This window comes from Podarcis tiliguerta (assembly GCF_965153285.1).
Source record: "Podarcis tiliguerta genome assembly, chromosome: 1".
Taxonomy (NCBI): Eukaryota; Metazoa; Chordata; class Lepidosauria; order Squamata; family Lacertidae; genus Podarcis; species Podarcis tiliguerta.
Window position 1 is genome coordinate 46,895,975 of NC_139534.1, and position 21,646 is coordinate 46,917,620.

A 21,646-nucleotide genomic window follows, 5' to 3' on the forward strand; every position below is an offset into this window, starting at 1 on the left:
GAACACATAAATGTTTAGTTTGCTGACTTCCAAATTTTGGCCCAGTCTGCACTATACATTTAAAGCAGTTTAATGCTACAATTTTCAGAGCTCTTTGCATAGCTACTCTGAGAACAATAGCTTTGTGAGGGGAATAGGGGTCTTATAACAACTCTCAGCACCCTTAACAAACTCCTGCCAACCTAGCAGTTTGAAAGCATACACACACATACATATACACACACAGATACAGATAGAGGTGGCTGAAAGCAGAATGGTGGTTGTTCTCAATGACCCTCAGTGCAGGTTCACCCTCTGAGTAGTAAGCCACTAATGGTAGCCTGATTAAACTCTTAACTTTGTGGTTATCTCAGTCGCTACATCCTGTAGGAATTGGCATCTGTAAAATGTAATACTCATTTTATAGTTTTACTATCACTTACTCCATTCCTGCTGTATGTCTTTTGTAGGTACAAGGTTCTTTATGTCTTATTTTTTTAGCCTCTAATAATGTAGTGAATAAAAGCATTGCTTGAAAGAATGCAGTGCCTCAAGCTGCCAAAGTATTAAGAATGAAACATCGTTAACTGTCATATTGGCCCCAAGCCCATACACAGAAACACCGTGTAGCTGAATTGAAAGAGGAATGTAACATTTCATTGCCTGGGTTGATTCAGTTAATGCGCATTGGTCACATCAAGGGAGTCTTTTCATAGATAAAAGACCAGTTTAGCTTCTAGATCTAACATGCCTTCCCTTGATTATCACTTCATCAGATCTATTTAACCTGTCCTTCGACACTCCTTAGTTGCAGCAGAAAGGTAAACTGAGACTGGTGGCTGAGTCTAAAAATACACTGGCCAGTTTTAGAGGTGACACCTTTTAAGCTACAAATGTACATAAGATGTTCTTTTAACAAAGCTATAATGGGACTACCTTGTCTAATGGGGATAGGTGACAGCAGATTGTATTCTGTGCCTCAATGAAGTCTTCCTTTGTTGCCACAGTTCTTTCTGTGTTAAAATTTCAATTGGGTAACCGCCTATAATTTGTCAAAGGATTGTCCACTGGATGGTCATGTCTTTTCCACTGATTCACAAATACCTCATAGGACAGGGGTTGCCAACCTTTTTAGATCAGCAGTCACATTTTGAACTTTGGTAAAGTGTTGTGGGCACCAAACACAAAATGGCTGCTGTGGAGGCATAACACAAAATTAGAGAGTACCATCATTTCCCCACAGAGAGTACAGTAATTGTTGTTTCCCCACCTCAATCTCAATTAAAGGAAGTCAGCTATGTCCTGGTGGTCCTGATTGTAGAGATCACACATGATCTCTCTCTCTCTCTCTCTCTCTCTCTCTCTCACACACACACACACACACACAGTCTCACACATATTGACCACAGGTCACAGACACACACAGATATCTCTGTCTCTGACCCACACCCTTTTCCCTCTCACAGACTATACATACATACATACATACATACATACATAATCTCCCACTTCTCCCCCTCTGCAAACACACACATCACATGGCCATCTTTCCTTCTCTCTCTCAAATGTATCTTTACCTCTCTCACCAATAGGCATCTGCAGGAATATTTTCCGGGGCGGGGGAAAGGAGTAAAGTAAAACACTGAAAGGGTGGGTAGGCTAATTTCTCACTTTTTTAAAAAAGAAGAATGGTATTTGTACGTTTTGCCTCACATCTCAGGTTCTAAAAAATGCTAGAAACTTCTTTTAAAAAATGAAAGCTGAGAATCTGTGGTTTATGGCTCATCTCAGGGACACCAAAGAAGGCCTTTGTGGGTGCAGGGTTGGAGACCCTTGACTTAGGCTGGTACTGGTTAGGAGGAAGTTTACACCCAACACACACACACTCACTGTTACTAACCATATCCACAAATGAAATCCTTCTATTCAATATTTTTAAATTTAGAACATTTTTATCCTGCCTTTCCATCCTGGCATTTGAGATGGCATATATGAGTTTCCCAGGAGTTTCCCTTGGCCATTGAAACACTGATTGCAACCAGAGCTGCTTAACTTTATAAGGTGTTATGTGCCTTCAGACCAGGCCATGACCAGCACTAATAATACTGCAGATCCAAGAAGATATGTCATACAGTATTTGAAAAACCAAATGGTGCTGTTCTTCTCTGTTGGTGAAAACATAGCAGCATTTAATGGTGCTCGAGATCCTGTCACCTCCTTCTGCCTAATAGTAGGGCCAATCATGAGACTAAGTTACAGCTTCCCTCTGCTTGCAAATTACTACATTCCCCCCGCCTCTCTCTTTTGCACAAAGTTCCATTTTATTCCTGAGCTGTTTGTCCAGCCACAGCTAATGTCATAATTTCCATGGTTGCAATCCTCTGTAGAACTTTAAGGCTATCAGAATAAATATTGTCCCTGGAGTGAGTTCCAGAAAAGTAGCATTCTTCTTTTCTCTGCAGGAGGGAGATATACCGGCCATTTCATTTTACTTTGGAGAGTCAACTCCGCCACTGGTCAAACCAGAACTTAAAACTGATCACCATTTTAGATTGTCTTGTTACACATTGATCTGCATTCTTGTGCAAGGTTGGGAGGTGGCTGCAGGAGGAACTTGAAAAACCAGCTCCTGTGGCTCTGCTCCCTGATTTTATTGTATTTATCATTTTGCTCTTGTTCCTGATATTTGTTTACTAAACAATGGTTTTTTGCATTCAGAACTAAATTATATCACCAATCAGGGGTGGGTGGGTGTAAAGGACCCCTGGACGGTTAAGTCCAGCCAAAGGTGACTGTGGGGTTGCGGCGCTCATCTCGCTTTCAGGCTGAGGGAGCTGGCGTTTGTCCACAGACAGCTTTCCAGCTCATGTGGCCAGCATGACTAAACCGCTTGTGGTGCAACAGAACACCGTGACAGAAACCAGAGCACACAGAAACGCCATTTACCTTCCTGACGCAGCGGTACCTATTTAGCTACATGCACTGGCGTGCTTTCGAAGGTTGGCGGTTCGAATCCCTGCGATGGGGTGAGCTCCCGTTGCTCTGTCCCAGCTCCTGCCAACCTAGCAGTTCTGTGTGTTCTGGCTTCTGTCATGGTGTTCCATTGCTCCAGAAGCAGTTTAGTAATGCTGGCCACATGACCTGGAAAGCTGCCTGTGGACAAATGCTGGCTCCCTTGGCCTGAAAGCGAGATGAGCACCACTCCCCATCATCGCCTTTGACTGGACATAACCGTCCAGGGGTCCTTTACCTTTACCTTTTTAAATATATATATATAGAGAGAGAGAGAGAGAGAGAGAGATGCTAATTGTTGTTGGCTGTTTTAACATATAAGTAGTCTAAAAAGACTAGCTTTGTGTTGAAAGTTGATGACTAGACCATTTGCCTCATATTGATAAGTCTACTGAGCAGACACAGCTGTGTTTCTAATAACATTTAGCAAGTCCAAAGCAGAACAGATCTGTACATCTGGAAATAATGCCTCAGATATTCTTATTGAAAACTTGTATGCTAAAAGACTGTGCTTATTGGGAGTGATTTTAAGAAGTCAGCCTGTCAATCTATGAGTTGGGATCCTATGGGAGTTAGTAAATAAACTTGGCTGCTGAGAGAACAGGAGGTAGACCCAATTCTACCATCACTGTTCTGTAAAGAACATATATTTCTAAGGCTTTGTGCATCCATTGTATTAAGCCAATCATTTAGGATGCTGCCTCGGTTCTTGGTGGGCATCATCTGTTCTGAGCAATCAGCAGTTAATTTCCTGGTTGCTAAGGATGCTGACAGTGCAGTTGGCAATGTATTGTGTTATGAGTTGTGGAAGCCACAGTTTGTGGGGGGCAGATTCCCCTAAATTTCTGAGTCTAATAAGTGTTAGAATTTACTCAGTCCTTGGGAGTGTTGAAATTGGCTGCCAGACACTGGATTCAGTAAAATGTTAAAATGCAGGCCAGACCAGCTTCCCATGTTCAGGAAATCACTTGGGCGATCAGCCCTTAACCAACAACAAAGGGAAGGCAATGGGCCTTTTGGAAGGCTAGAGAGAGGGCACTCTGTCAGATGGCCCTTGGGAGTGGCCCCTCCTCTAGCTCTGTTAGTTAGCCGGACAAAGGCCAGAGTTTGAAGGGAGAGCATTTTTTAGGGTTGCAGTCTGTTAAACGCAGCAAGCTAGAAGCTGAGAAAGAGGGCCATGGCTGGCATCTGTTTGAATCCAAAGCCACTGTGGCTATAGCAGAAGCAAAACCCTTTTGGGGTGTTACTGCTGTGAATGCTTTCATTGTAGGCTCAGGTTATCTATATGTATAAATAAACCATATATCCACAGTCTGCTGTGTCTCATTTCCAAAGGAAACATGAACCCTGGGTAAGCGCCTGAAACCCCTGGAATCTCTCACTTCTCGGAGATTGGGGCACCATGTAACAGTGTGTTTACTCAGAAGTCCCTCTGCGTTCATAGATGCTACGTTAGCTTGTTTAGGATTGTAGACTGAGAGCAGCAGCAGAAGCTGCCTGTCTATACAGCTGTTCACAAACAACTAGAGGGAAAGATCCAGAGTTTAGATATTCAACCAAGACTGTGACAGCACTCTTTTCCACAGTGCATCCCAATGCTAAAAGGAGATGCCAGCCAACAAACACAAAACCAGTTATGGAACACTTCATGTGGGCTTGTAAACCACCAGTGGTCTGTGGTTCAGAACCTACTGCTTGAAGATGCCTTCCTGCCAGAAGCAGACATGCTAATTAGACCATAAATATGCTTTAGGTCCCCCATACATGACAAGTTTATAGAAAGTGCTAAGGAATTTGAAGACACTGTGTTTTTTAAATTTCCAAATGGATAATCTGGCACAGTCTTCCTCTCTTAAGAGGTTACAATAATGCCTGACCATTTCCTGGGAGAAACGTGCTATATTGCAAAAAGGGGGAAAAAATCACCCTTCCCAACCAAGCATGATTGATGCCAGTGCAACTGTCTATTTCTCTTCTTGCTGCAACATGCTTAACCTGCAACATACTTAAACACCTTGGAAATGTTTCCTTGAACTCCTAGGTCAGTCTTATGAAATCCGTCTACTTGAGAATAGGAAATTGGGAGAGTTTCAAGATTTAAACACAAAATATGTAAAGGTAAGGAGATTTTCTTCCTGCTGCTACATACAGGCACACTCTAATAAGATGGTCATACCATTGGAAGAGAATTGACTAGGGAGAGGGCAGGACTTCAGGGTGGGGGAAGGGGCTTTCTGATCTGAATTCCTTTCGATTCAAGCAGGAGTTGGCAGTTTGGGTTCTGGAGCCCAGTACATGCCAGTGGATTTCTGTTTTTCCTGTCTTCTTTGAATAATTTTTACATCTGTTATTCATAAAAGACCAAATAGTACATTTACCTCACCAATCCCCAACGTGTTTTTAAGAGTTCTGGGGTCTATTCTAGGGTGTTGTTTTATTTTTTTAGTATACAGCATTTTTCTGGCCTGGCCTTTTAGGCCTCAGTGCTGACTTCAGGGTCCAACATTCCTCAGAGCTTCACATTGCAGAGAAACATAGGCCACAATGGACAAATTGTAACTTGGGGGATCATGTCTATTATCATGGTTTTTGTTTTTTGTTTTTGTTGGCAAAATGCCCCAATGAGTATTTAAGGGCACATGGCATTCCTGAGTACATAGCTTTGAAAACCACTGATATAGACCTCTTCCCCCGACCTCCCATTCCCATGTCTTGGATACAGAATAGACCCTTAATGCTTGCTCACATGCTACATGTTGTACTCCCACAGTTACATATATTGCTTTTCTTTAATTCTTATTCCAGCCATGGAAGGGAGGGGAATTGTTGTTGGGAAGCATAAGGTTTACCCTTTCTCTCCTTAGATGCAACTCACCAAATATCCTCCCCAACAGCTACAGGGCTTAGTAAAAATCGCGCGTGAGAGAAAGGGCCCATTGACACCCCGGAAGATTGGGGGTAGCCACACCTGCATGTTGCAATCCCAATAAAAAATCTCCCTCTCCACAGATAAAGTAAAGCAAGACATGTAACTATATGCTACACATAAAGTGAAACATATAGTTTGATCCTTATTTGGGAGATGTATTATCTTGTGTTTGATTTAAAGCGAAATGGAAAAGGTATTTAATAACTTTCTGCATGTAAATACATGACTTGTCAAGGGTGTTTAGCTATCTGTCCTTTCACCACTGCTGCTGCCACCACTCATGATCCTTATCTACAAGGTGTGGCCTTTGACAGCAGCATCCAGTGCTTACTCCTTTCCTGCTTGTATGTGGCAATAGATGTAGTGAGTAGGGGGGTCAATACAGCACAGCCTTAAACCAGTCTTTTTATGAAGAGTTTACTAACTTGACATTTCTCCTTGGCTTAAAAACCCAGTCTTTGGGCTCAAGAATATAGCATGTGAACAAGCATTTAGCAAAACACTGTAGAGTCCCACCTTGCGTAAAGCAAGCTGCAATAAGCATCACAGATCCCACTGTAGAATCCACATAAGGAATCTCTTATCCTGGTCCACCTTTCATGTCATAGGCACTGCTCACAAAATGCAACTGGATCCCGAGATACGTGGGAGGAGGGAAGATCATCAATGCAAATAGGTCATTGGATGAATAGTTTTGAGTCTCACGCCCATTCCTTCATGGGTTCTTCATTTGGATACAGATGTTCTAGTGACCAATTTCCCCCTTCAACAAATGTTCCAATGAAATGACTTTGCTTTAAAGAAAGGGGCCATTTGCAAAATCTGATATTCATACTGCATATTGCAAAAGCAGGTTGTTTTGTTGTTGGTTTTTTGTTTAGATTTGGGTTCCCACCCCTCAGCATCCAGCATATACATCTGTAATTTTATTACATTTCTTTGAAATGATCTAATCCTTTTGTTTTTAGGTTTTCAAGTTTTATGTTCAAAATATTTCAAATCTCCTTCCTGGATAGTGTCACCAAAACAAGACTTCTGTAAATGGGAAGTGAGGTCTAGCCAAATGACATTGGTACCCCACAGAATAAATGCTCTATGCCTTCAGCCATATTTACAGCTTGATCCTGGTGACTGGCCACTGGTGTATTTTCAACAGAAGGATAAAAACATTCCCCAGGTGTCAATTACAGCATGAAATTAATTTGGCCAAGCTGGCTGATATAGTAGCAGCAAAGTTGTTATCTATAGGATTGTTTTTAGACACAAAAATCTCTCAGTTTCTCATTATTCTTCCTAGTCTATTTGGTGTATATGGTGATGGGTGACCTTTGTAGAGAGCTACATCGCCTTGCTTGTCTGCATGAAAAAAGTGGAGCTTGTCTGCATTAAAAAAAAAGATGTACCTGAATCACTTCAGTAACTTCAACCCTCCTCTTCTCTCTCAACAGAGCATCATTCGTGTGGTTTTCCATGATCGCCGTCTGCAGTACACGGAGCACCAGCAGCTCGAAGGCTGGAGGTGGAGTCGGCCAGGAGATCGCATCCTTGACATAGGTGAGAACTTTTCATTATGTTGTCCTTTGAGGTGCTTCCTGAAGTTATCTACAATATTTTGCTTCAAGGCACTTTCATGTGGTAAAACTGCAAGCTTTAAATCAAGTCATGCTCTTCCTCATGGAATCAGAGCATCCTATATTTTTTTACAGTATCTTTTCTACTGCCCCCAGCATGTAGGTATGTATTGCATTGTAAATATATTTATATCCCACTTTTTTTGTTGAAAACTAATTTACACTTAAAACCAAAACAGAACACTGCATAATCAATAAAATTACAACAACATAAAACACTGTGGTTAAAAAGCCATCTTAAATGACATCATGCCTAAGCATCCATTTTGGTTCTTAATATGAGAATACTATTTAGAAATGACATTACAATTGCAGTCACAGCAAGATGGGGGGGGGATTGATTCTCATGCAAAATGGAGTTTGTTATGTTTCTTTCTGACTTTTCGAATGCATCTGGTGATTATATTGCAATGTTGTTTCTGCTCTTCAATTTTAATTTTTTTAAAATTTTAGGGGTTTTCTTCTACAGATATCCCACTGTCAGTCGGCATCCTAGATCCCAGAGCCAGCCCCACACAGCTGAATACAGTAGAATTTTTGTGGGATCCCTCTAAGAGAGCATCAGCGTTCATTCAGGTAAGGAAATAACATTCTATTTTTTATTCCTTTTTAAAAAAACAAAACAAAACACCACATTCTCCTTTTAAAATCTTCTGGGACACATATTTCATTGAGTATATACAGAGAATTTCAAACCAGAATGGATGGGAGATTTCCACTCTAGCTTTGGTTTCTTGTTGTCATATAATGCGGACAATTAATTATTATTTTTTTTACTGACAGCTACATAGATTCAAATAAAACAATTTCACATAACTGAATTTTCTTTTAAGCCTACAGCGCTAGTAGATTTTGAAGAGATAATAGGAATACAAGTAGAAAGAATAATACAAATATACCATAACGAAACATATCCAACATATTAAGGGGAGAAAGATCAAACCTTTTCAAGTAATAAGTGAAAACAAAACCTTTCCACCCTAGCTGGCTAGGCCAAAGCAAACTAGCAACATTTTGATGGTTGTTCAAGCAGGGTGTAGAAATCCTTTTACTTAACTTCATTGCCCAGTAGTAGTTCTGGATATTACTTATTAGGAATGTGTTCAGTCCAATAAGCCATCACTTTTCATCTGGCTGGCATTGTGGCTTGTAATGGTGAAAGGTAGTTGTGCAGACTGATATCATTTTTGAAAATAAGCGCCATCAACTGAACAAAGAAGTAAATAAAATCAGCTGGCAGTGCCAAATTACTAATATATTTTGCAAAACTGTAAGAGATTGTTGGAATAAGAACATTGGTGCAAATGTAATCCTCAATGTTGCTTTTTCTTTTATTATTTTTTTAAAGAAAGTTGTTAAGGGGAAAATTGTGTTTGATAGAAAGGAGCTGGTGAGAGTGAGCATTCACTGTAGCCTTTGCTGATTTCTTGATTATGGCAGCGTATGCATTATACCTTGGAAACACCTTCTTTCTGTCAAAGAATTCTGGGGCCCTAAATTACCCCTCACCGACCCAACATTTCCAGCACCCTTTAATAAACTACAGTGTCCAGAATTCTTTGGAGGTAGAGGGAGAGAATCTGCGTCAAATGTGGCTTAAAGGTATGGTGTGTCCACAGACTATAGATAATGGACAGGCTAGAAGTCTGCACTGGTCCTACTTGGGGCTTGTCAGCTCTTCTTTATTAATAAAACCAAATGCGCTGTTCTGGGAACTTGAAGCCAAACCATTCCTTTTTCACTAGGTGCATTGTATTAGTACAGAATTTACTCCGAGGAAACATGGGGGAGAGAAAGGCGTACCCTTCCGGATACAAATGGACACCTTCAAACAGAATGAGAATGGCGAATACACAGACCACTTGCATTCTGCAAGCTGCCAGATCAAAGTCTTTAAGGTACAAGGGTTGTGGGATTTTCAGAACAGTTTTCACTTGGTTATGAAATTCACTTGGTGACCATGAGCAAATCGCTCTTCAGCCTTGCAGGCTTGTTATGAGGTTAAAACACTCAGTTTTCTAAAGGGAGCACAATACAATACAGTACAGATAAATAATACAAAGACTAGGCTGTTGGCCGTAATGATCAAATACTACTCAATGTGGATAGGATGTGTTCATTCATTAAACCACACAAATCTCAGTGTCACTTTTGTTTGGCTATCAAGGGAAATAGCTGCACTATCTGTTGGCTTAAAACTATTTATTCTGTGTGCTTTATAGCCTAAAGGAGCAGATAGGAAACAGAAAACAGACAGAGAAAAAATGGAGAAGAAAACTACTCAAGAAAGGGAGAAATATCAGCCATCCTATGATACAACCATTCTGACAGAGGTATGGTAGGTCTGTTGCTGCAATGCCAAATGGTACTCAGGTGTGAGACAGTGATTCCCTCTCAAAGTTTAGAAGTTTGCAGTGCAAGGAGCAGTATTTATCTTTTCAGAAAAATAAATAAATATGTGATTGACTGTTTCAAAATTAGAAACACTCAACCAGTGTTACTCAACCTGGCCCGTGTAGGTTTCCAGTACAACCGTAAACATCTAATGAGCCTTCCCTTATGTCATAGTCCAACAAAAGATCTGAAAGTAGGTTTGTTGCTTTCAGGTCTCGTATTTTCAAATCTTGACACAACAGGCTAGCAGTGTTCATGAGATTACCAAAGATGTGAGGATCCATATTTGTTTAGGCTCAACTCACCAGGTTTTCAGGAGTGAACACAAGAATCAGAACAAGTGCAGAGTGTTAAGAGACTTTCACTTCATGGGTTGGAACCAACATCTGTGTCTGAAAAGAGATACATACTTCCATTAGTAGGGGCTCCCTTTGGTAGGATATTTTTGAGAGTGGACTGTTTTTAGATTATGTTTAGGAGGCTAGTTCATAACCTTTGACTGAGCACACAAGCTACAACATGGAGATAAGACTCTGTGAGCTAGCAAGCTCATGCAGGATTGCAGCAATTCCCCCAGTTCTAAGTGCTGCCGTGATCATGGGTGCCAGAGCAGCCCCATGTAGCTGCTTGTGCATATATTTTTTTTGTAAGATTTATGTCCTGCCCTGCCCTTAATTGTAAGTGATCTTGGGATGGGTCACATTCAGATAGAAACATAAAATAAATAAATAAAATCTCAAATATGAATCACTTAATCTGTTTACGAAAACAATACAGGGTGGCTCAGTTTCTTGCTGCCCATATCCACAAAAACCTGGAGGGAAAAAATGGGTATTTTAGCTGGTGCCAGTTTCTGTGGAACTGTATCTGTATGGTTGCAAACTGGGGTGAGCCTGAGGCTGATCCTGGCAGTGCTCCTGCATGTTTTAACTGGCCATTTATCTAAACTGCCCTGGTGGGTGTTTTGCTTCTGTAACTTGCTGCAGGAGATGTTTCTGCAGTATGCTCTGTGAACTTTCAGTCCCTTGCATTCAGCAATGGACTTAAACTGTTGTGTGCCATTCTGCGAGGTAGGGAAAGATAGATGTATCTTTTCCCTCTCATCTACCTACCTTACCTCTCTAATTATTCTCATTGAAATAATGCACCATGTAGTCTGATCACATAATTGATGCTCGGAAGTACTTGGGAAGCAACCGCACACTTTGGCATCCTGGCCAGGAGCCTTTGTAGTGGCATAAAAGTCTGATTCTGCGCATGGCAGCAGCCACACACAACCAAAGCCAAGGCTGTACAAAACAGTCTAGTCTTGTGCATGATGTACTAACAAGCTATGGCCAGTCAATGTAGCAATTTCGAACTGTATGCTCAACAATGACATAAGCTTCCTCTGAGTCTCCTAGGAAGGTTAAGTAGCATTTTGCTTGCTAGACTTCAGTGCATTTTGACATCTTAAAAGTTCACGCCATTGCAACACCAGATTAAATAGTAACTTTAGCCCACCACTTCTTATTTGTTTTAAAGAGGAGCAGAAACAAATTTGCTTCTCATTCACAAAACCCTTTTTATTTGTACATGTTTTAGTCAGCTGCAATATAATGTGACCCACAGTTCATGAGACCTTTACATAGAAAGTGACCTATTTCTAAGGAGCTGCCAGATTAAGGTGACCTGCTGTTGACAGGAATGGCCTTTAGCACCTTGAAGCAGGAAATCATATGGCCCTTGTTACTAAAGAGTTAAATATTTGCTAATGTTTGTTTGCATTTGCTGAGGAAAGAAATCCTAGGGAATGTTATGGATTGCCTTACTATCATTGTAAACAGTAGACATATTGTGTAGAAGGTTCCTGGGCTCTTAACAGGTTATTTAGACAGACTTAATTCTGATCGTACGCCAGCAAAGAAAAAAACACTAGGGAAAACATTTGTTTGTTTGGTTTGATAGCCTTGTGCCATCTTTCCTGTAAGACCCATACTGTGTGCTGATTCCTTTGACATCATTCAACAGTTTGAGCTGTCAACAGTGAATCACGACAGATCATATTTGGTGCTATATTTGTACAAAATGCTAGTTCTTTCTGCTGAAGTGCATTGGTTCCATTCATTTATCACTCCACTCTCCATGATGTAACTTTCCCAAGTTACTAACTGTTTTGTACCACCACTTCTGGGCTAACACCAAGTACTATGATTATTTGTACTTGAATGGGTAGAACCTTTTGGAATGCTTTCGAATTTGTGCAAAGCTAGCATATCAGAAAGAAGGGTGTTAGGCTAGTCTCTTGCTACCAACCCAAAGTACCCCTGGCCTTGGTACCACCTTTCCCTGCCCCATCCCTGTCTTGGTTGGTATATTGTTGCCAGGAAGAAAGCACTGGCACGCTGCCCCCCTCCTTGCTCCAATGCAGAGCTGCTGACTTCTAGTAACCCTCTGCTAGAAAAAGAACAAAATAGAAAAAGAAAAAAATGTTTGAATCAAGGGTGGTTTTTTGGGGGGGGGTGATGATGATAGACTGTCACTAATAAAGATGTACAATTAGTTGTCACTAGTGAAGGTGCAATAAAAAGTAGTTTTGAAAGAGAATTGGACTTCAGTTTCTGACTCCCCTTTGAAGCATGCTCTTAATGTTCCTAATTTGGTTTTGTTTAAACAGTGTTCCCCGTGGCCAGATGTGCCTTATCAAGTGAACAACGCTCCGTCTCCAAGTTACAACAGCTCTCCAAACAGTTTCAGCCTTGGAGATGGGTACGTGATAAATATTTTATCTTTTCAGCTGACATTGGAGCCCCAGTTTCATGTTTTTGTTTCATAAAAAGAAAAAAAACACACGCCTGTGTTTAAAAGATAAGGAAGTTTTAACTTCCCATTTAGTGTTATGTTGGAGCCTGCAGTTCAACCCAAACTTAAATATTATTTGCCGAGATTGCGAGACATACTGCTGTGCTCTTTTACTGCTCCCACTCGCTTGAAAGGTACTTGCATATTTAAATTATTTAAAGCATTTTCATGCCACTCTTCAGCCAAAGCAGGTTCCCAGCATGACTCATGTCAATAAATGTCAATGATGAGACAGTTCTTGCCCTCAGGTTTGCAACCTAAGAGGCACAAAACAAAAGGAAAAGGGGATTGGGAGGGAGGAGAGAAAAAACAAGCTCAGGCCTTAGTTTTAATTACAGAGTTGTTGCAATAACCAGCTACAATGGAAAGATCTTGAAATGAGCAATGGCCTGTCCCATCTCTCCCACTCCTATGGATGGAATAGAAGAGATTCCCTTTTAAACTTATACCTACTGTTGGCAGGTGTAAGGGAGGTGGGTTTCTTAAAAAAATAAATGGAATAAATAAATATTTATATCTTGTTATTTTTCCAAGAAGTTCAGGGTGGCATACATGGTTCTCTGCTTCTCCTTCCCCATTTTATCCTTTCGTTAATCCTGGGAGATAGGTTAGGTTGAAAAATTGTGACTGGCTCAAGGACTCCCAATGTACCCAGTAATTGGATGAAGGTTTGAACTTGCATCTCCCCGATCTTAGTTTGACCATTGCACCTCTCTGGTCTCCTTAATCCTAAATTAGCCAAGAATAAAGAATTCTTTAAGTCTTAAAATAAAACTCCCCTCCCCTCCTAATTTTGACTTTTCTTAGTGGAAACAACAAACAGGAGATCTCTGCATGGGCTGTTATTTTGAACACCTGATTAGGCAACTTGTACTTGGAACGTGTTTCATTCATATACAGTGGTACCTCTGGTTACAAACTCAATTCATTCCGGAGGTCCGTTCTTAACCTGAAACCATTCTTAACCTGAGGTACCACTTTAGCTAATGGGGCCTCCCGCTGTCGCTGCGCAGCCACCGTGCAATTTCTGTTTGCATCCTGAGGTAAAATTCTTAACCCGAGGTACTACTTCGGGGTTAGCAGAGTCTGTAACCCAAAGTGTTTGTACCCCGAGGTACCACTGTAGTCCACCTAGGAATTCATATTCTTAGTTCTTGTCTTGTATAGCCCTATGAAATTTTTAGGTGAGGTGAAACCAATAACCTTAGAGAACTAGGCTTGAACTTTTGACAATCTAACTAAATTGGATGGAAGATTGAGGAGTGGTGGGAGAGAGGGAGAGAAGTGGGGGTGGGGGTGGGGGACAACAACCAGCACTACTGAGGAGAGACGTTAAAAAAAATCCTTTTTTCTTTCCCAATTCTGTACAATTTTTAGCAACAGTTCTCCAACTCACCAGGCGGAGCTCCTGCCTCCCAGCAATGACGTAAGTAGTTGAGATCATGTTAATGTGGTGCTTTTCTTTTTTTAGGACACTGGTGAACAGTTCATTTCAAGACCCTCTTATTCTTTTTGCAATGTAGCATCTCCTTCCCTCTGCTTCTATTCAAGATGCTCAGCAGTGGCTTCAGCGAAATAGGTTTAGTCCATTCTGTAGACTCTTTTCAAGTTTCTCAGGTATGTGTGTTAATATGGCCCGTGTGCCTTTATCCTTCCTAATGTTCCTTCAAGGGGGTAACTCTGTTCTTTAAGTAATATGGACTTTAAGTAATATGTATGGATAGTCCTAATAGGAAATAAACGCACGCTGATTTCACACTGCACCATTCCTCAAGATTATGCTCTTTTGGTGGGAATTCTGCATATTCCCAACACTCAGAAGCAACATTCTGTATCTGGGGCAGGAGAGAGGTGATGCGTCTCTCCTTCCCCTGCTCCCCGCAGTAAATAGTACATCCATTTTTTCATGCACAGCATCATTTGTAAAACACAAATTCTGGTGGGCTTTCCTTGGTTTCTTCAATTTGGGGTTTAAAAGTGCAGAAGTGCCTGAGGACCATGCACTTGGACAGCCATTTTAGTTGGTTCAGGAGATGTCAGTTATACAATGTGAAAGATTCCTTGCCTTCTGTGTTTAGTTACACTATGAGCTCAATTTGCACATGCTGCTGGAAGCAGGTTTTTGTGTCTGAGACCAGAAGTAACATGATTTTGCCCATGGCAATGGCTACTTCCTTCTGGATCTCTCCTCTCCCCACACATGCAATAGATTTGCACAAAAATATCTTTGTCAAGTGACTGCTTGCAGTATTGGCTTTTTCTAATCAGAACTTGTATTCCTCCAGCACCTGTCTTAACAAGCCTGTGAAATTTGATTCTGTATAGAAGCTTGTTATTGGGGGGAAATGACTTTTGCTTGAAATGTTCAGGTGCCGACTTATTGAAGATGTCCAAAGATGACCTTATTCAGATTTGTGGCCCAGCTGATGGCATTCGACTTTATAACGCCATTAAAGGAAGGTTTGTCACATTTTCTGTTACAGCACAAGTTACTGCGTTTTCGAATTTGTGTGTTTTTTTGTGTGCGGTGGGGAGATCCTTAAAAGCATATGTGTCCCTGTAAACATACATAGTAAATAATAAAAATTTACTGCATCTTGGGATGGTACACTGATCAGCTGAGAGAGATTGAGGGGTCACTCAATAAGCTTTGTGGCTGAACAAAGATTTGAACTCGAGTCTTCCCAGTCAGTCTTGACACTCTAGCCCAGGCAGGCTTCGGGCTTGTGGGGTCCACTTGGTATTTTACTAAACCTCAGGATCGCCCAGCTAGAATCTGATCCAGAAGACATACACTTAACATTTCTGAGCTCAGGAATTTGTTCTGAATACCAGAAATGAACTGAGTTCACTAGCATTCCATAGCCGCCTCCACCCCAAGAATACTTTTGAATATTCCCAGCTTTTTTCATTCCAACAATATCATTTGGTGATGGTAGCAGACTGTTCTATTGCTGAGCAATTGGGAGAAAGGAATCCATGCTGATTTACCAGTAGATTCCAGTCTACCTTCTGCACACCCCTGTTCTAGGCTTTGCATCACAATTGGGTCTCTACACAGTTATCCAATTTCATGTGCAGAGCAGCGCCTTGCCCAGTTGGAAGTGTTGTGTCCTCTTACAATGCCAATACTGAAAAGAATATTGTTTTGCCTGTAGGAACGTAAGGCCCAAGATGACCATTTATGTATGTCAGGAACCTGAGCAAAACCGGTCTCACCTTCATCAAAAACGAGAGAATGGAGATGCTAATCTGTGTAGTAAGTGTCTTGATCATTTTGGCAAAGCTTGCCAGCCTTTCGTAATAAACTCTACATCCTTTGAAAAACTCTGGGTAGGCAAACTAAGGCCCAGGGGCCGGATCTGGCCCAATCGCCTTCTAAATCCGGCCCGCGGATGGTCCAGGAATCGGCGTGTTTTTACATGAGTAGAATGTGTGATTTTATTTAAAATGCATCTCTGGGTTATTTGTGGGGCATAGGAATTCGTTCTCCCCCCCCCCAAATATAGTCCAGCCCCCCCCCCAAGGTCTGCGGGACAGTGGACCGGCCACCTGCTGAAAAGTTTGTTGACCCCTGATCTATGTAATTGCTATTATTATGATCAATTTCAAAAGTTCCTCTTTTCCAGAATGAACCCAAAGTTAAATAACCTCTCCACACACCACAAATAGCTAATATGTAGGTATGAACAGACACAGGGTTGCATTTAATGGGAGGAATTCAACACCACAATCTCCTGATCATTCCACCAGTGCAAACATTTTGTCTTTCCAGATGGAATAACCTCCCCCCTTGCCCTGTGCACTGTTCTGGGGGTTAGGCTGACATCGCCTCAAGCTAATTTTAGTGTGTGAGAGAGTGGCTGTCTTCTCTTCTTAGGGTCACCAGATTATATATAAAAAAATCAGGAGTCATTTTGGCAGATGCATCTTAAAATACAGGATTCTACCCACTGAAATCCTGTCAGCTACAGAATGGTTAAAAGTCACGCTGCTTGCCTCTCTGTGAAAACACTCTCTCTCTCTTTTTATAGTCTGTGATTGTCTTCCAAACAGGGAAACAGTGATGGTGGCCGTTATGAGTGGTTTCCAGCAAATATTGAAGCAGAAAATTTTCCTATGCAAATCAGGGTAATTTGCATCAGGAAATTTCTTGCTGCCCCAGGGAGTGGTCTAGTTTAGCAAATTTGTTTAAGAAACTGAGCTAAAAAAAGGTATCCCATGTTATATGTTTTTGGCCCAATACACCTTAAATATTTTACTTCAAGTATTTAGAGGGGAGGATTTTAAAGCGCACTTTTAATATGCTTTAAATGTTACAGTACATAGTTTTTTTTTATTGGAGTACTTGTAAAAATTTACAAGAAAATCAACAGTGTTTGAATTTAAGAAAAAGCAGAATGACATTCTTGCTAAGGATAATCGCCTTAAAAACCTTAATTAAAACTTTGAAACTGCCAAGTTTGCCTAATATTATTATATCACAATTGGCATTCATGAACTTATGAAGTGGTAATTTTTCCACCCCACAACATAGTAGTGGTGCCACTACTATTAATGGCACTCACCTTGAGGTTAGAGTATGTTCTGTTTGTGGAGCCTGACCCACCAGTTGAAAATGAATGATTTGTTGGGTCAGGATGTTAGTTTAAACCAGCCCCCTCCCCAAAACACTAAACCTGCCTGCTACGCATGTTCTGAATGTTTTAATGATTATCATATTTAAAAGCAACACTTAGGCTTTTGGTTACATTCCTGGGGCTAATCTGGCTGAGCACATGTTTGCTAAAAAGAAAAATAGAAAAATTGTAGTAGTATTAAAATCAGTGAGCATACTGGAAAGAGAAACAGTTTTCTGTGCCTTACTTCATAGTTTTCCCCAAGCTGGCTGGAGGCAAAGGCACCCAAACATGGGAAAGTGAGGTGGGGAAAAGTTTAGCTCCCCCATGTGCTTATTTTGGTGATGAAAAGGACACCTACTCCCTCTTTCATAAGTGCACATCTTTAATCACATGCATGTTTTGAATTTTTCATATCTGAACTGCAAAATTAAAAATGCATAGATGTGCAAAAGTAATGACTGGGTGGCGACTTCTTTCTGTCATCATTGTGAACTTAAAAGGTTGCTTCTAAATGCTTTTCTTCTCTTAAGTTAATATTCTAGTGTGTGCTAAGACAAAAGCAAATGAGGGCTGTTTTGCAAAAGTTGAATATTTTCCCTTAAATATATGCAAATCCATTGGTGCACGTCTAAATATTTCTCTTTCTCCAATACTGTTGCAGTATACCATGCTATCTTCTTAGAAGAGCTGACAACAGTGGAATTGATGGAGAAGATTGCAAACTTGTACAGTATTTCCCCACAGCAGATAAACCGAATCTATCGGCAAGGACCTACAGGGATCCATGTATTGGTGAGCAATGAGGTAAGAGTTTTAACTGGAATGCATCCATCTGGTTCTAGCTATTGATGTGTTTAAGACCTGTTCTCTGACCTTAGTGTGACTGACCTTCATAATGCTGTGGATTGTGTGTTTTGCTCTGGAGGCTCTGAGTTCTAAAATGCTAGAACATGTCATATGCAGCGTTAGCAGTGAAGATCACAATATGAAGAACCTGATTATAAAGCTCATTTTGCTCTTCTGTTTATACAATACTTTATGGTAAGGATGGATATGAAGGGAAGTAGTCATCTTATCAAGCATTGTTGACAAAGCTGGTAATGAAATGATGGGAAAGGCATATTCATTGCTTTTCCCTGGACTCTCTTCCACTTCATTTCAGCTCATATAGTGCACAGCCTTGGCCTCAATGTTTGAAATTGACTCTTAGAGGTTGTGCTTGTCTCAAGTGAATAGGCACAATTTCAAGTTGCCAATAGGTAAGATTTCAGCACCATGAACAGTTCCTTCTGCCTTTACAGATTCTGTAACATTTTGTTTCTGCTAGTCTCCATCTTCAGGTTTGTTCCCTTGCCTAAAAACCACAGATACTGAAAGGCAATTCGAAATATAGAAGTATCTGGGGAACATAAAAAATTACATTTTAAGCATGCAGTACAACCACATTCCCGATAAAATGATGGTACTGAAACATGCAATCACTTTCACCCCTAGAAAGTAGAAAGAATTACAGAGAACCCAATATTTCCCCTTTCACATTGACATTGCTTTGTCAGTGAGTTAGTTTAATGGTTGCGTTCAAAAGTGGGTGAGCGTCAACAAGCTTGAGCAAAGTATCTGGTTTGTGTGCTAACCCCCTTATGCATGGCCAGGTGAAGGACTTCTGCCAAATTTAGTTTCATTTTTAAAGAATCTCTGCTATGAAGCTGGCTTATTAAGCTTGCTATAATCTCATTCAAAAAATCTGCAGCATTGCTTAACTTTGACTTAGTGGGGTGGGGGAGAAGGGCACATGGAATCTTGGATAACAAAATGTTAAAGCTGAAATATATATACAGCATGGAAAATACTATGCAAAAACAATAAAACCTTTTGAGCCCTCATCCAAGTTTCTTGCAAGCAACAAGATGTCATGCAAATGGGAGCAAGAATCCCACTTACTTGCTTCCAACCATTCCCACGAATGTCTCATTCTGTTCTATGCTGCATATTTTCCATGGCAAATATTCCCAGCCTTTTCTAATTAAGCTGTGGGCTGCATGCTCTAGAATCACTTAAGAAGCTTCATTGCATATGACCCCTGGAGAACACAGTTAAAGCAGAGAGCAAGGCTTCCAGTGCAACTGTGGATGAAGCCTGCAATTTTTATTCTGAAAGTCTCCCTACCGTTTCACTCTGATGAATCTGAAACCTTCAGTGTTTGAATAGTCATGAAGTGTTTTAAGGCAGCCTCTGGGAAGAAGAATTGCCTCAACCAGCTAGGGTGCAAGGAGACCCTTCATTACATGCTTGAGTTACTGATTAACAACAACAATTGCCTTATTTTTGTGTTCGGGTGGCAGGGCAGCAAGAGTGATGCAAACAGCAGTCACCAATTGGATGTTCTTCATGCATCATTAGATATGGTGTATGGGTGCAGCACTGGACTTAATTTTGGTGGATATTTTTCTGTGTGAAGGTGACTGGGGAGTAAGAGCGCTGTTGTGTGGAGGAAAGCAGAGCCTATGAAGACGGAAGTCAATGACTATCACCTATGATAACACCTAGCACAACTTAAGTCACACATACAGAAGACCCATTGAAATCAATGGGCATGACTAATGGAGTTGGTTAGGTGAACCTTGACCTCCATTTTTTGGGGTGGTGTGCTTTATAGCTCATCACATCTCTACCATTTGATTATCTACCATTTTTGCATGTATGCTGCTGCAAAAATTCCTCTAGGAAGCACCTCATGGTTGCACATCCTTTTTGAATAGCCCTACTGGCGTCTGTACACTGACAGTTCCTTTGTTTTCAGACTAATAGCACCCTGTTGATTAGGAAATGTATATTTCCTTTCTGAAGAAAATATGTGCGTGTGTCAATAAATTGCAGATTTCTTCCATTTGTCTTTTTTATCCAGATGGTACAAAACTTTCAAGATGAATCTTGTTTTGTCATCACGACGTTAAAAGGTACCGTATTTTTCGCACCATAGGGCGCACCGGACCATAGAGCGCACCTAGTTTTTAGACGGGGAAATCAATTTAAAAAATCTTACCCCCCCCAGCCCCAAAGAGCAGCGTACAGGCTGCGCACAACCTCTCCCTGCCGGAGAGGATCCCACTCGCTGCTTTGGCTTCCTCTTTAGCCCTGCGCAATCTCTCCCTGCCGGGAGAGGCTGCATGCAGCTAAAGAAAACATAGCCCTGTGCAGCCTCTCCCTGCCAGAGGGGTTGTGCACGGCTATGGAACAAGCCAAAGCAGCCAGCGGGATGGATCGCGCTGGCTGCTTTGGCTTCCTCTCTAGCCCCACGCAACTTCTCCCTCCCGGGAGAAGCTGTGTGGGGCTAAAGAAGCCATAGTCCCGTGCAGCCTCTCCCTGCCGGCACAAGCCTGCATTCGCTCCATAGGACGCACACACATTTCCTCTCAATTTTTGGAGGGGAAAAACTGCATCCAATAGAGTGAAAAATACGGTATATACACATATTTCCTGCCACAATAGTAGGATTTGCCTTCACCAAAATAAGGGTGTTGGAAGTCACTTAAGGGGTCCCAAAATCCTCAGACGTAAAATGACAAATGCATAAACAGCCAAACAGGATAGTCAGATACTATGAAAACAGAAAAAGGGGTGGTGTCACCCTTTCCTTCAGGGGCCTCAAACTTGAGACGTGAAAGTTCCCAAAAGCAAAGAAGCGAAGTATGCACTGTTCTGCCAGTGCATTTATATCACACCAACTCCCCTGCTGCCTTGTCTCTCTCACTCCCCCTCCTGGTAAGGTACACCTACCTACCTACCTGCCAGGAAGTTGGCATAGTGGCTCTATCTATTTAGTTGTTCAACATTTGCTAATTCTTTTCCATATATGAAGCTCCTCATGTAAACTATCATTTCCATGCATTGGGGTGTCCTTTGCTTCTGCCCATATATTTATATATTTCTCTTAGCTAGTGTTCTGTCACCTTTCCTTCCACACTATACCAAACTTATTTTCTTTTGTAATGTGACTAAAACTACTTGGATTTTCTAACAATCCACATCCCATAATGTAGTACTAAGATTACAATACATAAATTATTTCTTGAAATGGATGTCCACAGCCTCTTAGTTTGTCACACAATTTGCATCTGTAGAAAGTGCAGACTAGTAGGATCTTCAGTCAGGTATGTGTATGTGTGTGTGTGTATTTCAAAGTTTGAAGTTAAAGCACTGATTAAAGGTTTCTCCCCTCTTTTCTCTCTCTCTCCTGC

At 41.1% G+C, this 21,646-nt stretch overlaps 1 protein-coding gene across 1 annotated transcript in view; it reads left to right on the forward strand.

The window, feature by feature from the left end:
• TFCP2L1 (transcription factor CP2 like 1) overlaps positions 1–21,646 on the forward strand; it is a 39,160-nt gene that overhangs the window by 13,929 nt on the left and 3,585 nt on the right. Inside the window, exons 3-14 of the mRNA XM_083430938.1 lie at positions 5,033–5,109; positions 7,369–7,474; positions 8,021–8,127; positions 9,297–9,449; positions 9,774–9,884; positions 12,602–12,693; positions 14,164–14,212; positions 14,310–14,403; positions 15,156–15,246; positions 15,945–16,045; positions 18,070–18,212; positions 20,314–20,365. Coding sequence (XP_083287064.1) covers positions 5,033–5,109; positions 7,369–7,474; positions 8,021–8,127; positions 9,297–9,449; positions 9,774–9,884; positions 12,602–12,693; positions 14,164–14,212; positions 14,310–14,403; positions 15,156–15,246; positions 15,945–16,045; positions 18,070–18,212; positions 20,314–20,365 — 1,176 coding nt within the window. The remainder of the gene's footprint in view (positions 1–5,032; positions 5,110–7,368; positions 7,475–8,020; positions 8,128–9,296; positions 9,450–9,773; positions 9,885–12,601; positions 12,694–14,163; positions 14,213–14,309; positions 14,404–15,155; positions 15,247–15,944; positions 16,046–18,069; positions 18,213–20,313; positions 20,366–21,646) is intronic.